General features: G+C 45.5%; 1 protein-coding gene across 2 annotated transcripts in view; it reads left to right on the top strand.

The window, feature by feature from the left end:
- Positions 1-6,421, top strand: part of LOC103369311 (SPRY domain-containing SOCS box protein 4) — a 49,835-nt gene extending 43,414 nt beyond the window's left edge. For both annotated transcript variants that reach the window (XM_008297998.1, XM_008297999.1), the window contains one exon: positions 5,116-6,421. In XM_008297998.1, the coding sequence (XP_008296220.1) occupies positions 5,116-5,243 (128 nt within the window). In that variant the 3' untranslated portion in view covers positions 5,244-6,421. The remainder of the gene's footprint in view (positions 1-5,115) is intronic.
- Positions 6,422-13,678: the final 7,257 nt, after the last annotated feature.

Here is a 13,678-nt window from a genome sequence, read left to right as displayed (position 1 = left end):
AATTGATGGCAAATGCTGAACTGTTCATCATGACTGTTCTATGCGGGTTTGGATCAAGTCCGTTCAACCCTCGCCCGCATCGTGTGGACAGAACTAGCCTGGAACTGCTTTTTAACCTCCACCCAGACCACTTATCAGTGATGTAAGTCAACCGCACCGCTTGATGGACAGCGTGTACCTCCTGTCGGTGCTCATCAGCAGCGTCTGACAGGACCATTTGTCGCCCCAGGCAACCCTTACCATGGAGACCGGCTTGTACGAGCAGCGATTGGCTGGTTTTCAGCAAGTTTTATAGAATCATCACGTCACCGCCTCCCGGAGGAGAGTAAGCGCTGCTGTGTGGCAGCATCACACCAGCGCTTCACTTCCAATGAAAACATTGTTCTTTAAGTGATAATTGACTTTTTTTTTTCTCGTTACTAATCCAGCACCTTGAGAGGTGCAACGCCGTCGGAGAAAACTAGTATTACATGGACGCTGAAGTACATGTGCAGTAAACGTGCTCATCACGCTGCAGATTATTTCTCGTCCAATGAAAGCGGCGTTATGTAGACTGTAATTTAGCGGCGTGTGCAGCTGCCTGCTTGTTTTTTGGATCCCCTGTGATTAAGCTACTTATCTTGTAGAACAAGTGCTAATGCAAAGTCTTCTGTTTTGTTTTTTTCCCCCATCAGAGCAGTCTGTGCCATTTTATCCTAAACAGCAGGATTTTGTTAAACAGTTAAACAAGCAGCGCTAAACACAACACAGTGCATGTAACTGGTGTGACTATACGCTCCCAGTACAGCGGCCGCGTATCGGTAACATGAGGAGCTAGTTACTATGGAAACTGTCCATATGCTGGGCCTATGCTGGTGATGGTAGGCTGATTGATAGGTGCTGTTGGACCCAAAAGAGGGTGCATCCGTCTCCGTTTGTTCGTACCACGTGCGCTGTGTGATCTTAAGGTTCCTTGTTTACGGGAGCAGAGTTCATTGGGTCACAAGGTGCAAGGCGCTGAACGTGATACGAGTTTCTAATCTCATAAGCTGGTGTGTTAAAACGCGGACTTGCATTTGCAGACAGAGGTTAATAAGATGTTGAAGGGATGTGATGTGATTGTCCTGCCAAGTATTTCTGGAGCCGCTGTGGAGGATTATCAGCCGTACAGTCTCGCTGCACATTGTCTCTGTTCAGAGTTCATTCAGCTCGTGGTTCTGATTTGGGCGTGTTCATGTGGCTACAGATGAATCCACACTCCGCTACGTGTCCCCAAGGCGCTCTTACAAAGACTTTTCATTAAGCCCGTGACAGTCACAAAGATCCAGATCTGTGCTGCGTTCCTGTACACGGCCGGGTTTCATCATTTCCCTTCAGTGCTGTTTCAAAAGTTCAACGTTTCTTGCAAATAACCCAACAAAGGGAAGCATGGAAACGGATTTGCTATTAGAAAGTTCATCCTCTTTAAATCTAACAGACGAGTTAAACGCGGCGATCTGCTGTTAATTAGAATCTGGGTCCATGTTTATCTGATTCTTGTTCAGACGCGCTCCTGTTTGCTTTCAGCTGTTAGCTCCTCACTCAGTGGTCCTGCAGCTCCGGGGCGCCGGTTCAAGCCTGGAGGAACGCCTGAGGTGTGTTGACGGGTCGGTCTGCTCTGCTTCCTGAACGCTCTTCAGACCAGACGACACGTACTCGCTTCATGGTGGTTTGGTGGGGGGTCACGGTTTGCTCATAGAAACGACTCGATCGGTCACAGAAGAGGCGTGTTTGGATTCGTGTGCGGAAAGAAATGTGAGACGTGTGTTTTAAACAACGCCTTCCCCTTCCTCAAATTATGGGCTGGATCAATATCATCACTGATATTGAAGTTTTGAAGCTAGCTTCAGTGACACATGGGAGCCGCACGGCGCTAGAAGAGCAGCCGACAGCCGACTGAACACACGCGGAGTCGCACATTCGTCGCTTTGATACCGTAATTTATTGATCCAGGAGCTTCGCGGCCCGGTTTCTGTCGGTACTGTGAACACGTTGGCTCTGTCAGTGAACTACAGCATCAGAGTGTTTCCCTTGCGAGGCAGCTGGACTCTTCTGGGACTCGCATGATCGTGAGGGAATTCATTTAGCGGCGCTTGTGGCCAATCCACAGTCGGTCCGACCAATCGGCGTCCCGGGAGAATCCACCAGCAGCTACAGGCGTGCGTTAGCCCGTGATAGACGGCGATAGACAGGCGGATGCCCTTCGTCAAACCTCTTCCAAGGACGAGCTCTCAGATGGTGAAACAAACCATCTGGTGCGTCGGGTTATACGAGTGTCAGACATTATTGTATTTTTAATATCTGTCACTATGAAGCCGACCCTCCAGAAGTGTTCTCACAACACCAGGATCACAGCTGCTTTAACATGTCGATCCTGAAACGATACCGCAGCGAAAACATCAGGAAAAGAAATTCAAATATTGCAGCGCTTGGAATTTTTTTTTTAGCATTAATTAAGAAGACTGTCAGTGAATAGAAGGCATCAAACAGGAGGAGCTGCTGCACCACAGTGAGCGTTTTCATAACTACGTTCAGCTCTTCCACCTCCACACACCAAACTCCTGCTTATTAAAGATTGTTTCCTCACAGAGACAAATGCAGCGGCAGCAGCACTTTGTCTCTCACTGGAATGCTCTCTGCAGGAATGCTGTTGATCATTTATAACTTCTCTTGTTGATCTGCGGACTTCATTGAACTCCAGCGTTGGAAAAAAAAATGTAAACGTATATTGATTTATCTTCAAATGCACCATTTGTTTTCTGTCACGTTCGCTCTTTGAATCCTTTGAACTAATCAGCCGGTCTGTCGGCAGGATGCTTTGCTAAGACTGGACATTACGTACCAAAGACGTCTTTGTGTCTTAAGCAAAATAACGTAGAAATAACTGAACCATCTGGAGGCAGGCGTGGTTGTATTTGCTGCCGTGCTTTTTGCTTTGTCGCCGTGCAGGCTGCAGTGTGCTAATGAGGAAAACTTTGGGAAGCAGAGCTCTGGTCCGCTGTTGCACATCAAGGTCACAATACAGCTCCTATTAGAACCCGTCCATTCTTTGAGTGTCAATAAAATGAGGAGCAGAACCATCTTGAGCAGCAGGGCATGGAGTCGGTATGAGGGACGCACATTTGAAGCGATTTTCTGCACAAAAACTCAAAAGCATTATCAATAAAAAAGAAAACAACCACAGTAATGAGGCATTTGCTGCTACGTTGGCCACCTGGCTGCTGCCAAAACCCCGTCCTAGTAGGGTCTTGACTACCGTAATTTTCAGACTATGGGTGCACCTGAATATAAGCCACACCCACTAAGTTTAAAAAGAAGGCTGCAGGTGTCCACGTTGTTTCATGAGATATTTACACAGAAAGATTTTCTTTAACTTTTAATTAAATGCGTACCGGTAACTGATGGCTATCTTCATCTTCCTCCTGCACTAAAACCACTAAAGTCGTCTTCTTCAGTGTCTTCAGGAGCTGAACAGCCTCAGAATCACTTCATCACTTCCTCAGTCTCTCTGTCGTTGTCGCTCTCAGTGTCATTTTAGTCTCGAGGCAAATTCGTAAAAATCCATAAATTAGTCACTTTGTTGTTGAAGCCGCAGCTTTAAAGTGTGTGTGAAAAAAGTAGGGGCTTATACTCTGGAAATTACGGTACCTACCACAGTCATGGTGGCCTGTTGCAAATATAAACTGTATAAAAGGTGGACGTAGCAACCGGCCCTGAAAAATGAAGCCAACCCGGAAGTGTCAAAAACCTGCAGTATCATGGTCTATCTGGAATTGGAAAAGAAGTGATCACAGATCATGAAGTACCGCATTCCTCCAGCTCAGGATTTTTTTCTTATTAGTTTTCATGGTCAACTCCAGAGATCAGGTGGCCAATCTGAAAATAAATCAATACTGAATTTTTAAAAAGTCGTCAACATTTTGCGGGTCAAGGGGCGTGGCTGGCTTGATTGACAGTCGGCAGCGACGATGCAGATGAAGCGAGCAGAAGGCGGTAAATGTGGGCGGGCAGAGAGGGCCCGCCTCTCAATACGTCTGACCAATTGCTGCTCCTATGGCTCCGTCCCCCTCCCACGATTTTTGCGTCACTGGCTCCAAAAATTCAAGATGTCAACCAGGAAGTGGCTTCATGTTCTCAGTGCAGAAACCAACGGGTGACGTCACGGTAGCTACGTCCATCTTTTATACAGTCTATGGGAAAAAGTAGCTGCTTATATTCTGGATATTACGGTACCTACCACCGAAGTCTCTGTCATGGTGGCCTCTTGCAAACTAAACCCCCAGAATTGCCCATATTAAACATATATTATAGTGCATATCTTCTGCCTTATTGCTTCATGTATTTGAATCCCTTTAATTGGCACACAGCGCCCTGCAGGTCAGGCCCAGTTAACAGAAAGTCTGAGAAACTTTTCCCTTCATGCTGTCATCTCGGGCGTGCGTTATTATGTTGGTATGCGAGTGTGAAAGCCTCTCCTCGTGTCCTTCACACAGTGTGCGAGTGGACTGGGAGCAGCAGGAATCCTGCTCCGGCAGATGGTGCTTCCAGGTGGAGCAGCTTGACATCCGTAAAGGGGCAACAGTTAAGAGTCCGTCTGTCTGACATACACAGACGTCGCTCGCCTTTCAGAATCGGTGGGAGGCGACGCTGGCACGTTCTGCCGGCTGAGTGATGACATGTGTACATATTGTAAATATTTTAATATCGTTAGCCGCGGCGTCTCGTTCCGCCCTCGTGTGTGTGTGCGTGAAGTAGCCGAGAATTAAATCCACTGCCTCTGTAGAGCTGCTTATGATGAAACTGATGTGAAAACCTATCAGTAGGTTCACCCCCTCAGGCTCACCATCGTCATTAAGGCTTCATGTGCAGGCTGCGTTTTAGCATCTATCAGCGATGCAGCCTGAGATGGAGCTAGCTAATCCGTCTCTCTCTCAGTGGGTGTTGCTCGCTCTGTAGATGTGCTGCGATTGCTGAGCGAAACAGCATCTCAGTAAGTGTAAATAAATGAAATGTGCACTCTGTGGCTGTTGAATAAGATGGAGGGGCCCAGCCTGGACTCGTTTGGACCCTAACCCTCTCCTCTCTGATCCCTCACAGCGGAGCCCCTCCCCCTCATGGACCTGTGCAGACGAGTAGCTCGGCTGGCGCTGGGTCGAGAGCGCATCCATCACATCGACACACTGCCGCTGCCGCAGACTCTCAAGAACTACCTCCAGTACCAGTGACCACACACAGAGAAACAGAGGCCCGTTTGTTCTGACGACTACCAGCCTCCCGACTTCACCCCGACCGTCAGACGTCCGCTGAGGATGCGGGCGATGACACGGACCGGGTGGTTCCGATGGCGCTGCAAAGGGTTTTGTTTACACCAGTTGGGGATGTTTTTTTTTCCATTTTGGATGTTTTTATTTCCTTGTTTTTTGTTTTTTAGCTTCTTTCCTTTTGTTCTTGTTGCTGACTTGTGGACAGACGACCAGAGGAGCTGATCAACGAGACCGAGGGGTTTCCAAAAGCGCCTTTCGATCCGGTTTCCTGCTAATCGCGTAGACGGAGTCAGAGCACATGTCCTGAGTTAGAGAGGCCTTAAATGCTGTGGGGTTTGTCTTTTTGTTTTGGGCAACAGTTTACCCAGACATCTGTTCGGCACAGACTCTGTGGAAGCCTCCTCGGAAACATGTTGGTATTTATATTTATATTCCCAACAGCACAGCGGGCTCTGTGGAGACACAACAATCCCTGCAGGCCACAGGAGAGCGAGAGAGAGAGAAAGAGGGAGATCTATATTTGCTGCACACATGGATGGCATGTATACAGTTCAGCCTGTGTTATGAGTGAGGAGAAACAAAGTCAGTCTGCAGCTCGACGACAGCTCACCGAGAAGCAGGCGGTTAGCTCACACTGACTGGTTTTAAATCTCTCTTTCTCTCTCCGTCACTCGCTCCAGTTTGATGCGAGCCTCCGTCAGGCGTAGTGAACTGGAAGGGCCGCGGCCGCCGCTCACCGGCTCTCCGGCTCCTGTAACGCTGATGGAGATTGATCCGGAGGTGAAGCCGTGTCTTCGACTGCTAATGTGCCCGCTCTGCTACAGCGCACACAGGAAGAGGAACAGAAAAAAGAAAAGCACACAACTGATCTGTCATATCAGAAGACACTTCTTTCCTCCCCCAAAGTTTTAAATGCTGCTTTTCTGTCTTTTTCTTCCACCGTCGGGTTTTTATCCCTGATTTACTTTTAAAAGCGATGGTCTTATGATGAGATTTTCTTTAATGTCTTCTCTCTTTTTTTTTTTTTAATGGATTTTGAGATTTGTCTGCGGGACAGGATGTCTCGCATGTATAGGTGGAAGAATGTGCTGCCATGAAAATCTTTTAAATGTGAATAAGAATAAACTCAGATAAACTGACGCTTCCTCGCCGTCTGCTCTTTGAGTGTCGAGTTCACAACGGTTGTTTTAACTCAGACTTGTGCTGACTTCAAGTCCCCGCACATTCAAACCTCCGAAAGCTCATCTCTGTGCATCAAAGCTGCTTATTTAGAAGGTTTCTCCAGGAAAATAATCCCTTCCTGCTTTTAAATTGGCTTCGATGGAGCCGCACTCTGCTTCCTTCTCCGCCCACGACTCCCGGCTCACTGCAGCTCGAGCACACCGGCTCACCTGTGACTCTGCTCAAACACTTTAAAACTGCTCTGTGCTAAACAACAGACCAACTCGGTTCATTTTAAGTTAATTTTGAAGAAGAATAATGATGCATATTTTGACTGGAGGCGTCTTTAACACACACTTCATGCCCAGTAAACCTTTCCCCCGTGCCTTACGATGGACCTTTGATCAGTCGTCTGTTGTTTACAGAAATGATGGAAGCACTCGAGCCAAACATGCATTAGGTGGCATTACGTTGGTAAACCGATCAGTTAAGTTCAGACACATGATGAGGACTAACTAGTTTCAGCAGCAGTGCTCAGTAATGTCTGCAGCATCCTTAAGCATGGGCTGATAAAATCCTTCAAAGGAAGTTTTGGCAGTGGCTCAAAATAATTCAGAATTCACTACTTTGTTTGAACATGTCACATAAAAATACAGAAGGAAGATTAACATCGATGTGGTTTAAGTTCCCAGTGAGCACGTTTAAGAAGCTGTATTTGATGTGTGCACCTGTCAGAGGGGCTTAATGATGAGTCGCCATGATGATGTTAATTTAGCTACTTGATGGTCTCTGCAAGCAGGTGGAAAAGTAAAACATGCATGGAATCTTATCAGCCAGGATGAGTTGGAAAATAGTCACAGTCCATCAGTTAGATCATCAGCTTGTGAAGACGCTGCATCTGGCCTGGATGTGTAGCTTCAGCCTCATAGCATCAGATCAAGTATGTGGCCATTTATTTATTATTAGGGTCTGAGGACCCCTACTTGTTATTATTATTATTATTATGTAGCTTCAGCCTCATAGCATCAGATCAAGTATGTGGCCATTTGTTTATTAATTATTATTATTATTATTTACTTTTTATTTATACATTTTTTATTGTTTTTTTCTAATAATTTTTGCTTAAATTTTTTAAAATTATTTTTTAAAATTTTTATTAATGTCGCTTCAAAGGCAGAAGAATGTGCGCAGTAGGAATGTCGTTTTCTGTGCATATTTCCTTTGCTTTTAAAGTGACATAAAATTTAAATGAAAATAAATTTAAAAATAAAAATGAAAAAAAAATATTTTAATTATTTTAAAAATACAATAAAACTTTTCAAAATTAAAAATAAAATAAATAACTACAAAATAAAAAGAATAAAAAATACATTTTATTTATTAGTCTTTATATTTCTACTTTCATTAGCATTTTCTTTTATGGATTAATTTTTTTATTAACATTGCCACATTATTTTTTATTTCATATATTCTTTTAATTCCACTTTTATTCTTTTTATTGATTTATTTACTATCAATTATGATTATTGATGAAGTGCGTGAGTGAGCTCGTATAGCTTGACGGACATCATTTAGATGTGCGGCCAATCAAATGGTCACTTTTCTTTTCTGTTAATCTAAACACAGAGAACAGATATTAACAGTACAACAAATGACACCACATGAAGCTCTGGAACAAGTGTAGTTACTACAAAGGTCTGTGCTGCTGTCAAAGGCCCAGATGCCGGTTTTGGTGTCGAGTCGAGATGAGCTGGCTCTAAACAGGATTCCCCATCCCAGGACGGGCTTTGAACAGCAGAACAAAGCCGGTTGTGTGATCAAAGTTCAGCTCCGCGTGGCTTTTCCTGGCACTGGCAGCAGAAAATCCATTAATGTCGTACAGCAGAGAGCCGTCTGTGTTGATAACATCGTAATCGCGCTGAGAGGCAGCGCTCCCTCTGCTTTTAGTCTGAGAGGGGGATGACCAGCACAAACGCAAGACGGCTGACGGATGTGGACGTTTAATGCTTTAATAATGATGACTAAAGTGTGTCAGGTTAGCCTTTAACAGCGATAACCGGCTGAGCAAAGTGCACGAGGACATGTTTATTAGCATCAAAACACAGAGATAAAGATGCTGGACTGCATGTCGGTGCAGAGATCAGCTACAAGCTCCCGTCTGCAATTGATTCCCAACTGTAGCATGTGTCCGCTTCAGCGTACAGTGCTGTTCAATAATGCAGGGTCAGACCCTCTCAAGGATTATCGAGCAGGCCTCAGAGTTAAAGCTGATGACTTGTTTGATCTGGTTAGAAGTGACTTGGCTTTGCTAGATCCATATTTAGCTGCTTCCTGACAGTGAGGCTTCACTTCAATTCATCTCGCTGTCTTTTCCTCTGCCTCCGCCACGTTCTGCCGTCTCCTCTTCTGTCTCACTGCGCCGCTCAGGCTATTTAAATCCTCCCATCGCCGCTTTCTTTGCTCAAAAGCACAGTTTCCATCACAGGGCTTTATCTTCTGCCCCACCTGCTTTGACTGAAGGTAAGTAAAATGACTCGCAGCCATGAGAAGCATTTGTGATAAAGTGCTCCAGCGTGCCTTCCTCGTCCTTCTGCTTTGGCTGCGAGCTGCATACGTCCAGGCCTACATGTTATACATATGCATATATGGAGAGTGACAGAGTGAGCCGAGGAGGAGATGGATGGTTGGAGGCCGCTCGTCTGCTGCTGCTGAGACGGGCAGAGATCCATAATTTATGGAGGCAAAATCCTGTGTCTTCTTTGCTCGGTAAGTCATGTAAAAGCTAACATTTCTTATTTCTGCCCCTTTTTTCTCTCCGCTAGACCACATATGGAGATATCTTCAGAGGACATAATTCCTCAAAGTAGAAATGAAGTTTCTTTGACCTACTTGAGGATTTGTACGGCCACAGATGAGAAGGATCGGACTGTAGCACATTTATGTCCAATCAATGTTCAGCGCCGACATCAAAGATGCGTTATCCGTCCCAGTTTTCTCCGGTTCTGGTTTGTAGTTTGCGACTGAAAGTTAAGAACACGGAGGTCGGACTGTTCCAGGATCGGTAGGTAGGATTTCACGATGATGTCTCAGGAAGATGGACAGCCATCCAACCTCTCCTCCCCCACAAATCCATCCTGGAGACACAGAATTAATGAAGTGAAAGCAACACGTAGGCCGCAGCTCTGTTCACAGCCTCAGCCGTTTGAAAGACTCTGTAATAAGACATACAGGCTGCACAACAGCAGCTCGTTTGTGTTCTCAGTTCGTCAGTAGCTTCAGTTGATAACATTTCTGTTTTCCAAAGCTGACACATTTGAGCCGCTCTCGTGTCCAGCTCGCAGGATAATAGATCGTTTGTTCAGCTTCACAATCACAGAAAAAAATAAAATAATATTCACATCTGAGAAGCAGGAAACAGTGACTTTAGTTTGTTTGTGCTTAAAAAAAATCAATAGAAAGATGAGTAGATGTTCAGTATTGCTGCTGAGATGCAGGTTAGTTCATTATTTGTTATTTTCAGCTCTAGTGGCATCTCAGACCAAAACAAATGGCCGACGCCCTCCAGTCACCTTCATTGACAACCTGAACCCTGAATCAGCAAAACAAATACTCCACGGTGTAAAATATGTTGAATGGCCAAAAGGAATTCTTGTCAACTTGAGTTAATGTTGTCTTGACTTCTGTGTCTGTTTCCAGGTTTTTGTCGAGCTGGAGCAGAACCGTGTGCAAAAACAGAAACACACAGAATGGATCAGAACAGTAACGAGCAGAGGAGACGGAACAACAGAAGAGACTCCCGATGAAGTCAACTTCCTGTGCTCGTTGCAACGTGTATAAAGTCCAAACATGACAACAGAGTGTGATGAGACGGACCCCATCTTTCATCTCTCTTTTCAGGTCCATCAATGACTGTCGCTGCACTTCACAGATTTATTTAACTCTGAAACACGTTTTAAAGGCTGACGCTGATATTTTTATACACTATTTTTGTACGAGGTGTGTCAGAAAAGTTCCAGGACTGGTGTCACAAACAATATATTTCAAACCCAAACTACAAACTAGGAGTTTTCTCCTTCAGACGGTCAACCAGCTCGTCTACAAAGAGATCCGTTTGCTTCGTTCAGAAGAGGCAGAGTTGTGTCAGGACCAGTGGAGGCTGCGTCACCATGACAACCTGCTCACAACACCCTGAGCATCCCACAGCTCCTGCTGAGAAGAACATCTCCGTGCTGGAGCTACCTCCCTACTCACCCCACCTGACTCCGTGTGATCCTCTTCCCCAAGCTCAAGGGGGTCATCAAGGAGACCCATTTTGAAGACGTGGACGACATCAAGATGGCTGTGACGACGAAGCTGAGGAGGAGAATCCTTCCAGGAGTGCATGGCGGCGTGAAGAGAAGGCTGAGGGAGGGTGTTAGACTCCAGGAGGATTACTATGAAGGGGAAAGCTAGTTTGGGTTTGAAGTTTATCTTTTGTGACACCAGTCCTGGAACTTCTCTGACACACCTCGTACACGGTGCCAGTGTTTTCTACACAGGAGAACCCAGCTAATGGTGGTAAAGTTATTAAATTATGTTCTAAATGTGTTTGTTTTTAATATTCTGGATTCCCTGGAGTTATCACTGTGTGCTCTAACAACAGCTTTGCTCGTTCTTCACTCTACCTGCCAGCTTCATTGCCATCATCTGGCACTTTTCCAACAGTCCTGAAGGATTTCCCACCTATGCTGAGCACTTATTGACTGCTCCTCCATCCCTCTCCGGTCCAACTCATCCCTGAGGTGTAGGCTGGTGATTATGGTGGGAACCACACATGCATCACAAAAAGAGGCTGCAGCAGGAAGAAGAAATGCTCTGATTCGCAGATTTGAGCTTGTCTAGTGTTCATTCCTTTTGTTTCTTGGCAGAAGCAGCTCTGTTCTTCTTCTTGGTCGTGATTTCTTTGCATCAGTTGAACCACGATTCACACAGTTGATGTTAGTGTGTTTGCTCGCTGAGGACACCGATGTGGTCTCTGATTTAAAGAGCTGTTAACGGGCACTTTGTTAGTAAGACTGATCACAACATGAAATATTTTATTAAGCTCGATTATGTTGTTGTCTTCAGGATTGTTCTGAAAAAAGATAGAAGAAAACCTGATTTAAAGTTTTCAGGACAGAACATTAGAGGTTTAACTTTCTTGGATGTAAAAGCTTCACGAGTTCAGTCACATGCAGCTAAAATAATCAAATAGTTCTTATATGAAGTGTTGTCCATCTAATCAAATTAAAGCAGTACATGGAAAACAATTTTTTCTGCCTGAGAAAAACCATGTGATTTTAAAAACAATCGTTCATTTAATGGATTAATTTCTGATTTCCTTCGGCGTCAGATTCGTCCTCCGTATGTGCAGCAGCAGCAGCAGCAGCAGCCTCAGTGACAGCTTTCTCTAAAGTCAGCCATCAGACCGGAGCTCCAAACTCTCTTCAAATGCTACCTGAACAGTCTGTTCCTCCAGCTGGAACGCAGCGCTGATAACCAGAGGAAAGTAAAGAGAAAATGAACAAAAAGTAGGGAGGCAGGAGAGAGGGGGGGATTAGTGAATGAGAGGGAGAGCGAGCTGGCTGGGAGGAGGACGGGGAGCTGGAAGGTGGCACAGAGTGGAAATGGAAAGGAAGAATGAAAGAAAGGCTATTTCCAGCTGCTATTTTCCCTCCACCAAAAAAAACATCTGAGTACAGATAACACGATGGCACCTTTCACTGCTGAATATATGGAGAAAAGCTTCAGAGGTACAAAAATAAAACACACAAGACGCAAAGAGCTCGACTTGAGGGCTTTTCATGTTTAGTAAACAGCAGCTTAATGAGCACATAAATGGTCCGAACGCTGAATTCTAACTCCAGCGGCGCTACTTCTGCATCTTAGCTTTATGTGAAGGTATGCATGAGTCATACTCTTATCTCCGTGTCGCACACTCGCGCAGCAGGAGGCCTCAGTGTGAGGCCCAATAATAACAGTGTGGTGCCTTTTCTTATCTCGCCGCCATCTTTTTCTCTGTGCATAACCCTCTGTGCCGTCAGCATCCCCCTCTGTACACCGCTTCTGTTTCTGTGTCTTCTGCTGAACAAAAGTGGGAAATTGACTGGAGGAGTTTCACTTTTTTTCCTGTTTTTTTTTTCTTTTCTGCAGAATGTAAAGGAGAAGTAAAACACGCTGCTGCAACGTTCCCGTGGTGTGTGTGCTTGTTAATATTTCCTGAGACCTCCCGCCTGCTATCGCAACCTTTCCAAATGTCACCTGCTGCCTATTAGGCAAAAACAAACCACCGTACTGCGAGGGTGCATCTAAAATTAGTGATAACGTGTCCGTGGGCGCACGCATGTACCTGGGTTAATCACTGGCCGCAGCCCACAGGCGACACGACCCAGTCTCACATTTGTATATTTAAATTCTGTGGTTTTATGAGTGTGTGTGTGTGTGTGTGTGTGTGTGTGTGTGTCTGTGCACATTAGCAGTTTCATCCAAACCCGTAGTTCACACGATGACCTCATAATCTCATCAGAGCGCACACAGCAGCCTCTGTTGTCACCGACTCTCTGCCAGAAGTTTTTTAAATCCTCCATCTCCACACTCGGCGTGACGTCAGCGCTCGGCGTGCCCATTGGCCCGTCGCGTCGCTCTGTGCCCACTACACCTTATGTAAATAAGCAGCCAGCCAATAACAGCCGGGGATTAGTGTTTGTGACCTTTAATGCTCTTATCCTGGTTCTGATGGCTTAATTTCAATAAAAAGAACACCGTGTCTCTGTTCGGTGTTTCGGTGTAAGCGCTCCCAGATGTTTGCACAGCAGCCTGTTGTTCGCTGATGGACTGAGGAGGTGACGCGTCGCACTTTGCTCTCGTGTGACGATGAGGGTCGCGTCCTTTTAACTCGAGGATGATTTCATTTTTGATTCAGTAAAAATGGATCAAATTAACTGGTGCCAACCATCACAGGAGGCCTGACTTCATGCTGAAGCTCCAGCCGGGGTTCAGCGTCTGCTGCTGCGTTGCTGCTGCCACCTCTTGGTCGTCTGTCACTACTACAACATTTCTGGCTGTCGGTAAAGAGGAACCGCTCACTTCCTCTCCTAAACTTTTATGCTGGTGTCTCTCACACCTGAGCTGAGGAGGAGACTCGATAGAAGGCATTTAACAAAATGAGACATCCGTCATGAGCCAGTTATTTTATTACAGCCTGCTGCTGCTGCTGC

The sequence above is a fragment of the Stegastes partitus genome, unplaced genomic scaffold (genome assembly GCF_000690725.1).
Source record: "Stegastes partitus isolate 25-593 unplaced genomic scaffold, Stegastes_partitus-1.0.2 Scaffold1269, whole genome shotgun sequence".
Classification (NCBI taxonomy): domain Eukaryota; kingdom Metazoa; phylum Chordata; class Actinopteri; family Pomacentridae; genus Stegastes; species Stegastes partitus.
Note: the sequence above shows the minus strand (reverse complement) of the source record. Positions and strands in the feature narration are given on the sequence as shown.